Source organism: Mus caroli, unplaced genomic scaffold (assembly GCF_978045245.1).
Source record: "Mus caroli unplaced genomic scaffold, Mus_caroli_1 scaffold_1, whole genome shotgun sequence".
Lineage (NCBI taxonomy): Eukaryota > Metazoa > Chordata > Mammalia > Rodentia > Muridae > Mus > Mus caroli.
Genome location: NW_028227256.1, coordinates 21528801 through 21548117, shown reverse-complemented (window position 1 = coordinate 21548117; position 19317 = coordinate 21528801). Strand labels below are relative to the sequence as shown.

The 19317-nt window shown below is 39.5% G+C and overlaps 1 protein-coding gene across 2 annotated transcripts in view; it reads left to right on the top strand.

Annotated features, from left to right (window-relative positions):
* Col19a1 (collagen type XIX alpha 1 chain) overlaps positions 1 to 19317 on the top strand; it is a 314640-nt gene that overhangs the window by 107039 nt on the left and 188284 nt on the right. The window contains exons 12-13 of one of the 2 annotated variants that reach the window (XM_021163060.3): positions 9692 to 9745; positions 17533 to 17586. In XM_021163060.3, coding sequence (XP_021018719.1) covers positions 9692 to 9745; positions 17533 to 17586 — 108 coding nt within the window. The remainder of the gene's footprint in view (positions 1 to 9691; positions 9746 to 17532; positions 17587 to 19317) is intronic. The other variant, XM_029483553.2, reaches the window with a different exon arrangement.

Below are 19317 nucleotides of genomic sequence, written 5' to 3'. Positions count from 1 at the left end.
GTTGTAATTCATTGAACTTGTCCTCACTGATAATAAAATTGTCCCCAGTTTGGTTAGTAAAAGAAATTTCACCTAGTCCCTGAGTCTCATCATCATGGGCCATTCATCTCTGTGAGCTGCAGCTCTTAGGATGACAGATCATTTAGGTTTTGATGTCCTGCAGGGGCTAACTCAGCTTTTGTCTGCAACATAAACGCTCCCTGAACAGGACCTACTCTCAGTACATTTCCTTACTCTTGAATTCGTGTGGCTTTTAATATTGAGGTTTCCCTTGCAAAGTGCCACAGAGTACTCTTCCCCAAACAGCAGTGTTGAACTCTTCTATCTGCAGTGCTTAGTACAAGGCTTTGAATAAAATTGGGATGCTATCAATTTGTTTGATTATTTAACACTTCACAACTTAAGTGGGCTTATCATTGTAGAAATGTTTTCAAAATTCAGTAGAGGTACCCCTGCTTGTTTATTATAGCGATTACAATCTGATTTAGTTGAAAATGCTTTCCATTCTCAACTGTACAGTTGAGTGTGTTTCTTCAGTCAAGGTCCAGTGACTAGAATTAAGCCACACAATTTATAATAGCAATAAGATACACTCTTTAAAACATTGTATTTAGAAGCCAATTAGAAAGTGTAAACGTAGACGAACAGATGAACGAGTCAGAGGTAGCATAGGAAAAGTAGGCACCTTTTCCTACATGGTTGAATAATTAGCTATTAAAGTATCGTCTTACTCTTGGTATGTCAAGAGTACATTTTTCTACGATTAAGGACACCACCTCGTTTTCCTATGTGGCTTTTCTAGACGACCTGAGCAAGTGTGTGTTCATCTGGGGATGGAACAGATCATAGAACAAGGAAATGATTCCGTACAAATCTAGCTTGGAGAACCAATGGATTTTGGGGCGTTCCTTATAGGACCATGGGGAACTCAAAGACAGAAAGCCTACACCAGCGTGGGAGAAGACACGAGAAAACTTCCCAGTGAAGGGTCTTCAATCTTCAGCTGTTGTTCAAATAAGCTTAGGGAGCAGCTTTGAACCCCTGTAGCTATCTGGGCTTCCTGAGCCTTATACATTTTGTTAGATTTTTGAGTCTGAATGAACTTTCCTCCTCATTCCTGAAGGAATGTTTCAATCCAGAGGAAAGAATTACACAGATCATAGCAAGGTTTTCAATATCATGAATTTATAGTAATGGATGCTTCTATTTTGATAAAAAAATTTTATGGGCAGTTCATAAACACCTTTTCCGGGAGGTTAGCTCAAAATAATAGCTAGGTAATACCCCTAGCTCAAGTTTACAGATAAAGAAACTACAGCTCAGGAAAAAAAAAGTCATAATTTTTTTCTATCATAAAATTCTTTATGCTCAGCATCTTGTTAATTCTAAGAGAGTGGCAATTCATTTTAGAGATGTATTTTAGAAACTTTCATTCCCAAAACAGAAAATTGAAAAAAAAATCTGTAATGCACTCATCCTAGTAAGACAAGAAATGAGTTAGGGACAGAGAGGAGAGCAATGCCTCCTGGACCCAGTTGAAATTGGCCCACGATGATTATGTAGAATTCCCTGGATCTGTCATTCTGTCCGGACACCAGGCAGCAGCTGCAGAAGACCAAATTGCTTCTCTCAAATGTGTATTGAGTTTCATTTCCTTTCCGCATCAGCAAAATAAAATGAAATGGGGAATTTTGGAAATGGTCTGAAATATTATTGCTGACATCGCTGTAATTTGGCAACGGTCAGACCATTACACAGATGATTTAGCAGTTTGGGGAATTTACTCTGCATGTGGCACCAGGCCTGAGTCAGCCTGACACTGTCATTTCAAACTCCACCGTTTTCCTCGGGATTCTCTGTGATCTTCATCAAAGAGTTGTTTGTGGGAGACCTACTCTGTGTGTCTGTCCTTCTGTACATCTGAGAGCTGAGTCAGTCCAGATTGGAAGCTTTGTAGAATGGGCCTTTAATGTTTCATTTGATGTCTTGTTTTTGCCCATCATCTATCTCCTCCCGTAGACATCCCTTTGGACCTGGCTTTCCCCCAAAGCACCACTCTCTTGTTCTATTCCACTAGCTAGGATTTATGGCTATGCTGTCTCCACCTATAAAAACCAGTCACCCCTCCTCCACTCCCTCTCTGTCTCTCTGTTTTTCTATTTCTGTTGTCTTGCTCTCTCATTTTTAGAGGACTTGCTTCTTACTATTTGCCATTTATCACCTAGAAACTGCAGTTGTAAGTGATTGGAAGGGGTAGGCTGTAATGTGGAGTTTCCTAATGTCCTGCGCTATCATGTTTCCCATGGTGCACTGGTTAACTGCAGCCTGTCACCATGAGGAGTTATGGGAACAATTCTGAAAATGCCTCTTTTGTCTCTATTCCAAACATTCGGGTTTCAGGAGCCTGGAAATTCTGAGACTGTTTTAGTGAGCATGAATGACCATCGCCTAGATGTATCGTTCCCAAAGGCTGATTCTAAGAGAGTCTTGAATTTTGCAGTGCTCGTATAAATGTCCACTGGGCAGTTTTCCTCCTGCAGAAATTAGCAGAGTTAACTGCTAGCTATGACTCTGGAAACAATAATAGGCTCTAGGTTAAACTGTTTCTTAAATGAGAAACTGTCTACTGTTTGAGTCAGCAAATTATCACAGATCTTTCTAGATCTATCGCTGTTGCCACTTGTTGTTGCTGGCTGGCTGGCTTTCAACTCAAGTTTGTAAATCAGGCTAGGCTCACAGAGGTATGCCTGCCTCTGCCTTTCAAGCGCTAGGATGAAAGGCCTGGACCACCATTCCAGTCTGTTTTGAATGCCAGTGACTAGAGATAATTTTTTGCTAGATATGCATTTTTTGTGTTTCAAGTAATAGACCTTACATTTTGTCTTAGAAATATTTTTGAAGAACCCCACTGAACATGTCTCTTGAAAGTTTTATTCTTTGATTATAGAATAGGAGACATCTCAAGAAGTAGGACTGCAGGAAGGCTGTTGGTGAGCTGCCTCTCAGTGAGGGCACCTGGGCAAATGCTGCCGAGGTCGCCTCAGGAAAGCAGAAGATGGAGGTGTGGAACTGTCCCTCTGTCAAAGATGTCATGCTAATGGACTAACTCTCCTCACCATTGATACTCAGAGCATCAATTCCTCTTACCCCTCTATTCTGTCTTGTCAGGATCAAATTAATTTATTGGCTTCAGAACAATTCCAGAGAAAGGAAACCAAGGAAAGCGGCAAGGATAGAGTTAGAAAAGGACATTGGCAGCACACACAACTTTTTAAGAGCTGCCCATCAGCTGCAGCCAAAAATCAATGAAAGCCCTAGGCCTGTGGGCAACGGGAATTTACATCCAATGAGTTTGTACTTTTACTGAACAAGTAATTTGCAATGGTGAAAGTTATTTGCACATGGAAGTTACTTAGAGTCTCTGACCTATACCAGGAAGTAGGGGTGAAAATACTAACCACTTGTGGTTTCTGAGGAACTGAATGCCGTGCTTGTGGAGCTGGAGAAATGGATCAATGGTTAAGGACATATGTGTATTTACTTTTCTATCGTGAAAGCACCATGGCCAAGATAACTTACAAAGAAAGCAATTAGGGCTTTAGCCCAATTAGGGCTTATATTTCAGAGAGTTAGAGTCCATGACCACACAGCAAAGGCATGGTGGCAGGAACAGCTGAGAGCTCACATCCCTATCCCCTCAGGTAGGAGTCAGTGAGAGGCACACTGGGAGGAGTCTTTTGAAATCTCCCCTCCCCCTCAGTGATACACCTCCTCCATCAAGGTCCCACCTGCTAATCTTCCCAAACCATTCCACCAACTGGGGTCCAAGCATTTGATCCATGAGCTATTCTCGTTCCAACTGCAATAGAGCATATTTTTGCAGAGGGCCAAAGTTTTGTTCCCAGCCCCTGTGTTGGGTGATTCACAGCTACCTATAACTCCTGCCCTGTGAGGACTGACATCTCAGGCCTCTCTGCAGGCACCTGCTCTCATATGCACAGACACATAAAAAAATAATCTGTCTTGTGTAAAGCACAGATCCTGGTAGGGGAAATATATGCTGTTATGTTACTGATGATATATATATAGAAATGTACAGCACTAATGTTAATAGCTCACCGTCTTACATACATTTCAGGGTTAATTAATACACTGTAGAAAGGACTTTGCTACTCAACTACATGATCTAACATTAACATTAGTTTTATGAAAGAACAGACAGTAGGGAACTCATCGGTGAGACTTAACTCCCACATGTCCTCATAATTTGATTAGAATTGACTAGAATTCTTTTGCTTAGAATTGATTTTGGGTTCCCGTCGGTCTAACTTTCCGGGTTTATATTTTTAAAGAAAATTTCAGACACTCTATGCCTTTTAAAAAATATTTCATCGTTTAAAACCGAGTCAAATACGAACAAACAACCTCTGCTCCTCCTGCTTGCTAACTTCCTCTGATGTCAAAGTGAGTAGAGCGCTTCTTCAATTCAAGAGGAAACTTAGAATGCTAGGGTTTTGTTCCTGCTCACTTCCCTCCAGTGGAGAGAAAGAGGCAGCTGTTGCTTACTATTTTCAACTTTCTTTTGTTTGAGAGGTACTAAATATGCAACACATGAATGTATGGTTTTTTTTTCTTGTCTGGATTTAAAACCCACCACTTCATTTTTTGCAAACAATGATAGAATTTAAAACAGAGAAGCCATCGAGATCATCTGCTTCCAGTGTAGGACCTGACCAGTTGATTCCACTTAAAACAAGCTCGTCATCTAACATCTATGCACTTCTTTGGTGTTTTTCCCCTAAATACTTAGCCTGACTGCTAGTTAGTATATACTTCTTTTCCTAATGAACAGTGAAAATTCTCCCTGTTAATTATTTTAATCAATCTGCCACCAAATAATATTTTTAAATGTATTCTCAATTTAGATTATATTAACCTTATTAGTTTGTTAATAGTTTATCAAACACACTACTCTTATGGATAGCTTGTTCCATGCCTGGGGATACACTCTCTGCTCAGAGCCCTGGCTACATTCAGCTACCCATTCTTTTCATCCTATAACACTTACAAGTATTATTTGATCAACTCAGAATTAAGTGCCAGAATGCACATTTCATCCCAATCCCTTGTTTGCATTCTTTTATTACAACATAGTTTTGGTCACTGAAATGTTTCATGTCATGAGTCTATTACATAGATATACCATATATGCAATAAATTTATCAATGGCTTTCTTCATTGGAAGCAGTGTTACCCTCTAGGGGATATTTAGAAATGTCTGTAGACATTCTTACTTGCTGTTATCGAGGAGACATGGCTGGCTTCTGGCCTACAGTGAAAAGAGGCCCGGGATGATGCTAAACACCTAGCAGTGTAGGGGACACCCCACAGTGGAGGGCTGACGAGAGTTCTGAGGTTAGACGACCCAAATGACAAATAGATATGTATGTCGGTAAAGAGTGAATGGACCTTTACTGTGTACCATGAAGACTCCGCCAGTTGCACACCCTTCAGTAAAAACACTGACCAGCCTATTTGTCTTTTTTTAAAAAAATATTTGTTTATACATTTAGTGTATGGGGAGATGAGTGTGTGTGTACACACACACATGCACATGCACACACACACATGAGCACATGTACATGTGAGCATGTGTTTGTCCATGAAGACCAAAGCAATCATATCCCCTAAGAGCTGGTGTTACAGGCAGCCATGAGGTGTCCAATGTCTCGGTGCTGGGCATGAAACACAGAATTCTGGAAGAGCAGCCAGCTCTCTGGACCACCAAGCTGTTGCTCCAGCCCCTGCGTGCCTTCTGGGACCCACACTGTGAACATTTTAAGTAACTTTGCCTCTTTCTTTGAAGAGATCCAGATGCGCTGCATTTTGGCTTCATAATGATTTTATGTTTTGAAACAAATACATTTAATATGTTTAGAATGCTGGCTTTAAATCAGGGTGACTGAGTTGAATTAGGGACCTTGAGCATACGGCTTAATATCTCTTGCCTTTGGTTTACTCCTATGTAGAATGTTGTTACTTATAGTAGATTATTCTTTTTTTTTTTTTAATTAACTCAAGATCACTTTGAAGTGGTGTGCTGCTTCTCTGGCTTTCTGTTAAAACGCACCCTCTTACCCTACAGGATTTGCTTCAACAGACTATCAGCTCTGTTCACGGCAGCATCACAGTCACCACCTCAGCATCAGCAGCATTACTACCACCATCTTCACCATCACCATCCTCTCCATCACCATCCTCACCCTCACCATCACCACCCTCATCATCATTACAGCATCACAAACGCTTATCTCTCTTTGCCCTTCTTTCAGCCAGTGCCAACTTTTCTCATGTCCTGTAAGAATGTACGATTTTAACTCTATTTTGAGGTGCTCAAAGCTGAACCCCAGACTTCACACAACTTACTCTAGGCTTATGATGTGCAGTAGAACTGAACCACTGGCCCCAGAGTTATTCCAAACTTGAGATTGTGTTTGTGGTCAAATACATTTTAAATATTGATGATGGTACCTGTGAAATTCTATTTGTCTTCCTATGCCAAACATTCCACTCCACTTTTATAAATAACTGTTATCCACCTTATAGGCAACACTTTTTCATAAATAGATAAATATTTTCTTCTCTGTCAATTGGATTGTTTTTTAGAATTTATTTGTATGTATGTGGGTCTTTTGCTGAATGTATGCCTGGGTAATATACACATGGGCCTGGTCCCTTTGGAAGCCAGAAGAGAATGTCAGATGCCCTGGGACTAGAATTACAGACAGATTTGAGTTCCCATGTGCATACAAGGAAATGAAGCTGAGTCCTTGGAAGAGCAGTCAGGGTTCTTAACTGACAACGTCATCTCTTCAGCCCCATTAATAGGACTCTTGTCATTAGAATCTGCAGATTTTTAAGGTCCTTTTGCACACTCCATAGGCTAGCACAGCCTATGGTGCTAGACACACAACTCCTAAGCTTTCTGTCATGGGTAGTATCCTCTGTCTACATCATCACTGTCCGGGTGAATGTTCTGTCATGACAGACAGTGCATGGAGCTCAGTGAAATGACATCCCTTGAAATGTGTCTAGGACAATTGGAAGATGATTCTTTAAATTAGGTTCCTTCATGGCTTGTTTTGTTTTGTTTTGCTTTGCTTTGCTTTGCTTTGTTTTGAATTTGGAGCATGGAGGTAGAGAAGGCCTGCATACTGTTGCATACAAGGGGGAATCAGAGGACAGCTCAGGAGATCAATTCTCTCCCTCCGCTATGTGGAATGAAGTTATTGATCTCAGGTCCCACACCATAGTGGCAAGTGCCCTTACCTACTGAGCCATCTCATTGGATAGAGAATCAATTTTTAACTTTTAAAAAAGAGATTAATGCACTGAGACTCTGGAGTAACTATTCACCCGATATTTTAAGCTTAAAGTCCTCACTGCATTTCTAGTCTCTACATGCTATGAAATTGGAATTTGTTCATTTTATTTTAACTGTGTGTTATTTATACTTCATTTTATTAGATGCCAATAATCTTAGATCACTAGAACTACACATATGTATTTCTGTTTATAGAGTCTTTCTCTCTTTAAAATGTTCTAATTTCTTAAAATTGGGTGGTTAATTTAATATTTTTAAAGATTTATTTATTTTAGGTATATGAGTACCAGAAGAGGGCATCAATTCCAGTACAGATGGTTGTGAGCCACCATGTGGTTGCTGGGAATTGAACTAGAACCTCTGGAAGAGCAGTGAGTGTTCTTAACTGCTGAGCCATCTCTCCAGTCCCCATTAATTTAATATTTTTGCAAGAGAGAGAACAATGCTCATCAAAAAATTGCAAAGATATAAGTGAAAAAAATCACCTTAGTGATGCAAAGCAGATAGAGTACAGTCTGTTCATACCTTACACATACACAACATATACTACATACACATTATATACACACATACTCACACACAAACATACTCTATTTACACACTCTCTACACTCAACACACATTCTATACACCACATACTCTATACAAAATACTGAAGTATGACCTGAGGAGAAACACTAATAGCCACAAAAATGCATCAATTATCATTTTAATCATTTTATTTTGTTTCCCCCCCACACACTATTATTCCCAAGACCTGTTGAAGGCTGATGTGCAGATAATTACTAAATGAATAAACAGATTAGCATTTTTAAAAGAAATTCAATTGTGCTAGGTTTGCATGATATACTAATAAATATATCCATCTTTCAGACAGAAATTGAGCAAAAAATATGTCACTATTGTTATGTATCATCTACCATGATATTAATGTTCATCTTAAACAATTGTGACTTAATAAGAACATATGCCCTCTGCCAGAAGGCCATTATTAAGGGGTAGAGCCTATAATGTATCGCTACCATCTATGCCAGGGTTTTGACTGGCTTGGTCTCATGATGGTAACTGTCTTAGTCAGGGTTTCTATTCCTGCACAAACATCATGACCAAGAAGCAAGTTGGGGAGGAAAGGGTTTATTTGGCTTACACTTCCATACTGCTGTTCATCACCAAGGAAGTCAGGACTGGAACTCAAACAGGTCAGGAAGCAAGAGCTGATGCAGAGGCAATAGAGGGGTTTTCTTTACTGGCTTGCTTCCCCTGGCTTGCTCAGCCTGCTCTCTTATAGAACCAAGACTACCAGCCCAGAGATGGTCCCACCCACAAAGGGCCTTTCCCCCTTGATCACTAATTGAGAAAATGCCTTACAGTTGGATCTCATGGAGGCATTTCCTCAACTGAAGCTACTTTCTCTGTGATAACTTCAGCTGTGTCAAGTTGACACGAAACTAGCCAGTACAGTAACTATAGGTGCTATGCGTTAGTGAATGTGGTAACTATGTCTTGTCCAGCAGACACCCTACAGACTCCTCTGCCTCCTTCCCTTTCTACCTCCTTCCCCACAAAGTTCCCTAAGCTTTGGTAAGGGGAGTTGAAATAAAGATGTCTCAATTGGAATAAGAACCTAATCCCTTTTTTTAAAAAGAGTGCATACTGGTTGAGATATATACACTGCATTTTTAAATTTGTTCTTCAGATTCTACTGTTTAGATACCAGTAATTTTATAGTATAAAATAAGCATAACATGACTTTTGTAGCTACACCATAGTCTATTTATCTATGTATAATAATTTATTGGATCGGGTAGCTGCACCACAGTCCATTTATCATTGTGTGATAATTTATTGGATTGGGTCCTTATTCCTGGGCATGTGGAACGTTTCTCGTAAATACCTCTGTGTTTTCTATAAGGTGCCTTAAGCTTTTCATCTGGTTATTTCCTTAGGATACATTCTTAAAGTAAACTCACAAGGCCAGGTGGAAGGAACTGATTTAAGAGCCTTGATATATATTGCCAAATTGCCCTCCAGAAAGTTCTTTCTTGCTTATAGAAGAAAAGAAATAATCCATCTTCTAAGTCTACTCTAATCATTTTTATGTAGTATTCCTTTGAACCTTTGAACTTCTCTGGTTTTAGGGCTCAGAATTGCTTATTTTTTAATACATGTTTTTTTTTCCTCCCAGAGGATTAGCAAACTAATCACTGTGTTTCATATATAGCCAAACGACATAGCTTTCTTGATTTTTCTTAGAAAAGGTTTTGAAATACAACATTATTTTTTTATTGTTTAAATTATTTCTTTCCAGGGTGAACCAGGAGCCAAAGGAGACTCTGGTCTGGATGGCCTCAATGGACAAGATGTAAGCCTAATTCTCCTTTAAATGATGTTCTGTTTAGATTTTTACCACTGAAATATTCTTTCTAACGCAATTAAAGCTGGCTGTCCTTGGCAGAGCCAGCCACAGTCAAACAAATGGAGGGGTGGAGGCAGATTTTTACACAGTTATTTTACAGCCGTGTTTTCGTTTCATTACTGGGCTCTCAAGGCTTCATTTGTCTCATGAATGTCTTTTCTTCCTCTTTATTTCTTGATGACTTTTTAAAAAGCCTTACTTTTCACTATCAATTTCTTCCTGCATATGTTCAGTAGTGACCTGTGGTCCCAGCTGGCAGTCACGGTTCATGTCACCCATGTCTCCCTCTAGAGAAAGGCTGTGTCTGTAGGATTGCATTTATGTGGAGAGGAGAAGGGAGAAAAGGAAGGCTATGTTCTAGGCTCATACACTCTTACAGAAAGCAATGACCTTTTGACCACCCTATACAAGTGTAGACTGCTTCAAGCTTAAGCATGCTACAGCCTTTAACATGTCTGAATCCAATTCAAATCCTGCCCTTTCACTAGAGAGCTATTGCCCCTCCTTACAGAGTGCTACCACAGATCTTAGGCTGAAATTTGAACAATAGGCTAATTTTCCATTTTATTTATTTATTTATTTTTTTGGAATGTACCTATTCAAATCAGCAGTCACTACTTTCTATTGAAACATAGATTGACCTGGGAGCTCACAGTAACAACCTGTACCCTCCATTTATATTTTCATTTATATATACACTGCTTATATGGCTTAAAGGGACACATTACCTACTTTATGAATCAAGTCTATCAAAGGAAACACTACCTACAGCTCTCTCTGTCTAGTTGCATAATTCAGGAAGCCTTTGAAATCCTTAACATGGCTAGAGGTATTCTGAAATTCATCTTGTGTGCAGTAGACCTTCACAGCAGGAAAGAAGGCTGAAAGCCAATCTTTGTGGACTGTGGAGGAAGTAAGAGACTTTGTAAGAGACTTGCTTCCAAAAGAGAAATCTCCCAGGAGTCACCCCCGGCACAAGCTTCGTCGTGCCACTTTTGGCTTTAGCTCCTTGTGTAGCTTCCAAGAATATCCATTCACGTTGTTACTGTGACACCAAATATCCGTTCACATTTTACTGTGACACCAGTCCTACTTGCTCTTCACCTTCGCAATGAATTCCCTAGACTGTGGTGACACTAGAACCAGTGGCTTCCCACCAAGGAGTCTGTACATACTCTCATCGCCTTCTCTTGCTACATCGGGATGCTGATCAATTTGTTTAAATGCAGCATCTAACCTACTTTGATATCACTGCACAATGGTACTCCATTCAATGGTAAGAGTTCGGGAGCAAAGGCCCATATTTTACCCTACCTGTGTCATTCATTGAACAAGGCCAGACCTATGGAGAGTGCACCTATGGGGAGACAAGAATTCCTCCTGAATGGGATGGTCCTGCAGGACTCAAGCACAACTCCAGTAAGAAAGGTTCTATTCCTTTCATCCTGTAATTTCTTGAGACTAAGGAGTATGCCACCAAGCAAGAACCAGCCCACTAATTTGCTCAGCAAGTCACCTGCCATAATGCTTTGATCTAGCAGAAGACTGAGTTTCAGATTTCTAGTGAAAGTAGCTGCTGAAAAAGAATGTGTTCATGGCCATCTTCCCAGCTAATAGGACTAAAGAAGAAAGCAAGCTCTCATTACTTGCTCCTACTTCTTGGTCATGGCTTCTGAATATCTCGGGGAAAATCAAGAAAGGAAAACACCATCTACATGTCAACTAGGGAAATAGTAAAACCACCCTTTAATTCTGAATGGCTGATGGAAAAGTCTCATTTTCCCACTACATCATGCCCCACACCACTGCCTGTTCTACAGGGTGAAACACCTGACTGCAAACCAAAGCATTTCAGCACTTGTGACAATTCATGCTGACCTTGTAATTACAGGCATACCTTTTAGGGAATATATTGTATGTTAATGGTGATTTTAAATCTCACTAAAGCTGAGTCACTATAGGGATTTTAGCTTCCAGAACATTCAGTTAGAATGCAAGTGAGCAAATTCAATATACTAAGCTTACCACCTTCTAAGCTACTTTCTACATTACAGTGACTTGTAATGATTTAATATTTCCACTAGATGAATTCAAAAAGGCCTGTCTTGATGGCTTTCAGTGTTGCATATTGGATTTAGTGTGATGTGATGAATCGTATAATGCATCTTTCTGTGCCAACTTTTTCACAAAATAGCTAGTCTACTTAGTTTAGAAAAAGAAAGCACACTGTGGTCCATTCTTTTTCAGCTGGGCACTGTGGGATTTAGGACAAGGCACTTCTCTGCCATGTGAGATTGTCTTTATGTATATGTATGCATAGAAATATGCATACAATAGTATTTAACTTAAAAAGAGGCCATGAATTTGAAAGAGAGCAAGGAAAGGTGTGTGGGAGAGTTGAGAGGGAGGAAAAGGCAAGGAGAAATGTAATTATATTATAAGCTCTAAAAAAGAAAAAGGAAAGCAGAATATATTGTGTCCTCAAGTTTCCCAAGTAATATGAAATAGCCTTTATTCACTGGGACAACAAGGCTCTTCTCTCTCTCTCTCTCTCTCTCTCTCTCTCTCTCTCTCTCTCTCTCTCTCTCTCTCTTTCTCTCTCTCTCTCTCTTTCTGTGTGTGTGTGTGTGTGTGTGTGTGTGTGTATGTGCTTGTGTGTGTGTGTGCTTGCATGAACTTGTATGAACTTTGGGTTTAAACTCTAAAGTATCAATAAGAGTATTTCTACTGCAGTACAAGTGATGACTACTGAGCAATATAGAAATTGCAAAATTTTTAAATTTCTGCAATTTATCCTTCAAAATATCTTAGAATAGACTTGAGATATATGTAAGAATCCTATTGTAACCATTGAGGCCAGGCTGTCTGGTTCCAATCCCAGCTCTTCCAGTAGCTACAGGTCACATTACTCTATTTTTCCTCCTGTTCCTTTATGTGCACGATGGGAAATTCAGATTACTAGTACTTGCAGAAGTCATGGGAGAATCAACAGAGTTACCATGCATGCAGCAGTAGAAGGGTGCTCAGCACACACAAGAATTGTGTGAGCAATCATTCTCTGTTATCAAGAGCTTTTAGATGTGATGTATCATCTTACTAGATACCTCTTTCGTTAGTTTCCTTCCATTCAAATGCAGAAGAGTAGGTTTCAGTCATTCAGCTTAGTCTTTATGTTTATTTTCATCTTTGAAACATCCTACGACAAAATTACTGTAACTGACATTTCTCGAATTACCACCCAAATCTCCCTACACCAGTGTGATCTGTGCTACTAATTATAAAAACTCTGAAATGACAAAGCCAGAAAGTATCATCTGGTGATAGCTGTTGCCATTGCTAAGAAACTACATTACATCAATAGATAGCTCAAGGAATTAATTAGTAGTTTAGATTTTTAAATAAAGAATATTTTATACTGTTTTATTTTTTAAAAATGCTATATGTCCACAGTGATTTTTTTCCAATAAAACCTCTGCAGTCTATTTGCTTTATGTGACAGCATCCCTCAGCTTTTCTTTTGTCTTTAGAGAAAACTTTCCATCTCACATTACACGCAGATACAACTACTATGCTTCAGGGAATAGTTTTACTGAGATCCCTAATAATAGATACCCATCCATGTCTCAAGTTTAAAATCCCTTTCATTTGATGTTTTGTGCTTTTTAACTTAAAGTTTTATAGATTAAAAAGATAAAAAACTTTCGTAGGTGAATACTGTGTTTGCAATATTGCTCCTCCCCATCTCTCCCTCTAATTTCTCCCATATCTTCCCCACCACTCTTCAAATTCATAACCTCTTCTATAATGTTTCTTCACACACACACACACACACACACACACACACACACACACACACATACACGGACGCACATGCACGCATGCACACGCTCACATGCATGACCAACTGAGCCCGTTTTACGATGTTCTTATGCATATGTGTTTAGAACTGATAACTGCTTTAGGACTGGATAACCCATGACTGGGCACATCCCTTGGGGGAGTAGATTCCTTTCTTACAGCCATTGATTGCTGATGGCTCTTCATCCCGAGATGGGGGTCTTGTGAATTTTTTCTAATCTGCACTGGCTTGTCAACAGGCATTGCCATTATGCAGGTCTTGTTTAGGCAACCATATTGTCAGGGTTTCAAGGCCGCAACTCTGCTATCTAGAAGGCATAGCTCGGGCATTACAGACCAACACTCATACTTCTAAACATATTTTATGTTTTTACTCTGTGTCTTTTTTCTTCCCTCCGGCACTCAATAACATTGATAGCAGCAACAGCATGACAGGAGAAGAAAAATCGTACTTGCAAAAGTATTACCGAGCTGCTTTTCAGAGCCTATTACAAACCCATAGCCTTAACATTACGGCACTTTGTCACAGGGGACATGAGTTACATGGTCTACTTCCATGGCCATAGCTGTAGGAGCTTGATGAACACAGAGCTTCTCTGCTGCATTTTATTCTCTATGACTTAAAGCACAGTTGTTAGATATCTGTCAACCTGAGTGTGAAACACCACAAAACGCCATTAATTAACCCTTACTTGCCCTAAAAAACAATAAATAACCTTTGTTAAGAGACAGCAAGCTACTAACAGTACTAATCATTACAACAACGATGCTGAGCATCTCTTCAAAATAACTATTGCATATACCTTTTTTTTTAAATGCAGGTACCTTGACTACCTAGGACGATGCAGCAAACACTCTTCTTTCCTGGCTCCCTAATGCTATATTGCAAAGTCTTGAGCACATATAATAGATTTGCTGGCTAATAACATTGAAGTAGCTTCCCACTTAATTAAAATTAAAAAAATATTCCCATATCTATATGCTTTGACCTCTGACTGACCTTGACTTAATATCATACATCAGAAGATGCTACCTTAGTGACTTTTCTACTTGCTGTTTATATCACCTGTACACTTTCCCCTGGGACTGTTCTGGGAGTGAAACCTTCTAAAATAGCACACAGTCCCCTGCATCCAGAGGTGGTTTCTTACCATCCCACCTGAGGCAGCTTTCTTGAGCATTTGTCTCATCACATCTACTGAAATGTCTACTGTCCATCTCACAAGTCATACAGATGGCAAGAATCTTAACTTTGGGGAAGAAAAATACCTGCATTTATTTATCTATCATCTATCTATCTATCTATCTATCTATCTATCTATCTATCTATCTATCTACTTACTTACTGACTGACTGACTTGACTTAACTTACTTATTTGTAGCAAGGAAGACTTTTTACTCAAAACAGATGTAATGGGGGAATTGCAGTAAGGGAGGGGGTCAGGCACATCTCCAGATACAAGGAGGACCTGGCTGTAGTTGCAGACAGCAGCATCGAGGAGACAATGTGGGGGCAATTACTAAAGGGAAATATCAAGTAAGGCACAGTTCTGGTCTAGAAGAATTCTTTATAAAGACAGCCAAGAACTAGATGTCAAAGGGAGGAGATGAAGAGCAGATTCAGTTAATACTGAGATTTGCCAGAGAAAAACCAATTACACCATATGGGCCAAATTTAAAGTAAGCCTTATTTAATATTATCTACTGACCAAGGGATGGAGTTTTGTCACGCCCATTCCCTGGAATTTCCCCACTGAAAATGGCCTCGAGCCATGAGTAGGGGTTTATATGGACAAATCTATAGGCCACTGTACTTTTCCATGAGACTTTATTATTTTCCAAGAACTACAACTCCCAGCATTTCAGGAAGTTACCCAGTCCTTGGGGAGGTGGGGCTTAGGGGTTAATTTAGGGGATTGCCATTCCGAGGATGGAAGAGTTTTGTAAGCTAACTTAGCAATACTTTTAGATAACCAAGTTGAGCAAGCCAAGGGCAAGGCAGGGCATAGTCCAGACTTAGGAAGAGCACCCAGAGGAGCCTGATTTGCACGAGGTAATAGAGGTTATTTTTGTTATCACCTTCTTCTCTTGTGTCTGATCTCCAAAGTGATGCAGAAATACAGAGAAAACGAAAAACTCAAGACAGGAGTAAACAAATATGTTACAGTTTCTATTAGTTGTGATGGAGAAAGGAAAAGGATTGGGCAGAATTATTTTTACTAATATACATTACTTGATGCATTATTGCCAACATTATCATTTCAATGACTAGTATACAAAGTATTAACAAACTATCTAACATTATTTTCTTATACTACACATTATACAGCAAATGGGAAGTACAACTCAGTAGTAAAGAACTTGACAGCATGACCAAGGCTCTGGGCTCAGTCCTTATCATTGAGAAGAATGGGGCTGGAGAAGAAGAGCATCCAATGAGCAGCTACTTTATCAGACAGAGTATGTCTAGGGTAGTGAGTGGCCACAAAGTACTGGAAAACTATTTAGTGGACATGTGGATAAATGAATGATAGAAATCCAGTCACAGAAATGGCACGTCTCCCTGTGGGTGGTTAGGATATTCTTCTGCCAGCTTTTACTCTCAAGTATCTACTGTTTCAGAAAGGAAGAGATAGATAGTCCAAATAATATTCCAGATACAGTGTAGTAGATTACTACACTTTAAATATTATTTATTAAACACTAAAATGACTAAAATATATTAAGGTATTTATTCATTTCAAAGTTGTTTTTTCAAGTTGAATGTTTTATTCATCCTTTGTTCTTGTTAATGTCCGACATGGTTTTCACATTCTGTGCAACAAAATTGTTTCATCTAATTACTTTTATTATCATGGTTTGTCCTTGAATTCTATACTGAATACCTGTAGGTGCTGGGGTGTGCATTATTTATTTCCTACAAAACTCCCAAGCAGTGATAACTAGATCCCTGTGCTAGGAACAGCAAGATGTTTAGACTTACCATATGTAATATCCCAAATGCACCCTTTCCCACCGTTCCTCCTCCCCCATCCTATGTGTTCAAAATGAAGGAAGGTATCCTCCCTGCTCACACCTAATCAGTATGTGTCCATCGACTCACCTTCTTCTTTCCACAGAGAACACTTTCAGCTGAAGAACTGATGTGGCCATCACCATCTAAGAACCTCCAAACACCCAAGAATCAGGAGGATTTGACATATTTGAAAACACATATCTGACAAATTTTCTCTCTCATGTAGTTCCCTTTGATATCTTTATAAATCCAGGTTTAAAAAGAGAAAATTAGAAAACTGAAATATAGTTTCAAACGGACAAGCACTACATTTTGCCTCCAGCCCCGTGAGTGACAGAAGAACGCAGCCTCTGTAGTTCTCCTCCCAATAATTAAATTTCTTGATAGAGACATGAACATGTTTTTTGATGTAACTCATGACTTTTTTTTGGCAAGCTTTATAAAGGCTAAATCAATGCTAAATCAGAGGTATTTACAACATCCACAAATTTAATCCAAAGAGGATATTTCAAGGCTCATATAGATCTAAATGATGATCCCCCAGATGGTGAATTAATGTAATTTTAGCAGGATACAAAGTTGCACAAATATGCAATATTGAGGCCCAGTGCTGGTTTAACGTATCTGAAGCACAGATACGATGGGGCACACAGCACAGATGGAGCCTACCACAGCGATGCCAGTTGCCGGTTTCTGTACTAGAAAGGAAAGATTGGGATTTGGGAGTTCAGGGAAGCATGGATTGGTTTGTTTTTGTTTTTGTTTTTTGTTTTTTGTCTTTTTTTTCTAATAATCTATCAATAATTGAAACTTTTGGTGACTCTTCCACAGAAAACTATTTTTGTTATGTTCTTTTCAGGGTTTGAAAGGTGACTCGGGTCCTCAAGGTCCACCTGGCCCAAAAGGAGAAAAGGTATTGTATCTACCCAAAAGCACACACACACACACACACACACACACACACACACACACACACACACACACACACACACACTGCCTAAAGTGAGTGACTTCTTGTAGATCCTATCTGGTTACCCAAACATCCTGAATATGGCAGAAGGCTGTTGTGTGAATAGCTTGTGAATAAGGAAAGCCTTTTGGTTGCTTCAGTGTGAGAGACTGTGTGTGCAGTTACTAGTTGACATTAACACAGGAGTGAAACCTCCTGTTTCTCACCTTTGCTTGACAGCCTGAGTGTTCCATCAGCACATTAGCAAAGGTGTCCTGTGTCAGGAAACTCAGCCAATAACACCAAGCTGTCACCTCTTAATGATCAGACAGGTGGCGTTGGGGGAAAGGAAGCTCGCTCTGTGTCTCTCTCCACTTTAAATCAAATGATCCATTTCTTGTGCTTTCCCCCTGTACTGTTTCATAACAGCATTTTGGAAGTGGCCTTTCAGTGCGCACCAACCAGTATTAAATTCAAGGGTTGTATTGAGTGCCGTAATTAGGCAATTCTGATTTTGTGGGAATTGTATATATCTGCATTTTATTCTTCATGCTGAGAGCATACAGAATTCCTTCCTATCTTAAATATTTATCTCTGCACTAGAGATGATCTCACAGAGCAATCCTTAGTAACTGATTTAAGTTCCTTAACAACTGTTACTTGTCCCCAAAAGAAGGAATATACAATGCTATGCCTTAAAACTTAAGATAACTAAGTTTAATGAGAAAAAGAGAAAAATCCTAGATTTAGCATGACAATCTGATGGCTCACACCACAGACACAAAGACTCCATGATGTTCAATGCAACAAAAGCACAGCCAGGGCACTTGGTCTCCATGACTATGGAGTTCTCTTTCAGTGACTAGAACTCCTGAGACAGAAGAGCACCCACCGGAGTGACACATCATGAACTTTGGAGACTTTTTCAAAGACTGTTTTTAAAAGACATGGTCTTACTGTGTAACCCTGGCTGGTCTGGAACTTGCAGTGTCAGTGAGGCTGTCCTTAAAGTCACAAAGATCCTCTTGCCTCTACCCTGAGTGCTGGCATTTAAAGTGTGTACCACCGTGCCCAGCATTTTCGAAGACTTTTTAATAGTCAAGATACACACACCTGGAAACCTGTATTCACGTAGGTCAGCAAAGCATTTATAGTACTGGAAAATACAGACGGAGGAAGCTTTCTCAGGGCTAGAGGCACAAGTGATGCTGATGCAGCCGAGCCTAGGAGAGGCTGTGGGAACAGCTCCTTGCAGCTGGAAGGCATGGAGTGGGGCGGGGAGATCCACTTATTATTTCTGCTGATCCTCATACAAACTTTGTCAGAAAAATTATCTGCCTTCATGACGCTTCCCAGCTGCTCTTTTGGCAAGGAACCATATTTGGAAAGATAATTTTTTTTCTAATTTTAGATTCATAGTCAAAAGAATAAAAAAAATTTAGATTATTTTAGTTTTTCAAAACACACTTTGCTATTGCAGAAAGCATGAGGGCACACAAGGCGATTTTTATATCATAAGCCCTAAAGGGAACATGAAACAGCTATCATTGTGCAAAAAATTTTACCAAGAAAAATTCTATTTTTATGTCCTTTCAAATTATGAATTTTCTGGTAGGGAAATTGAGAAGGGATTTGGGGGGATTGGAAAATGGGGGAAGAATATGATTCAAACTATATCAGGAACTTCTCAAAAAA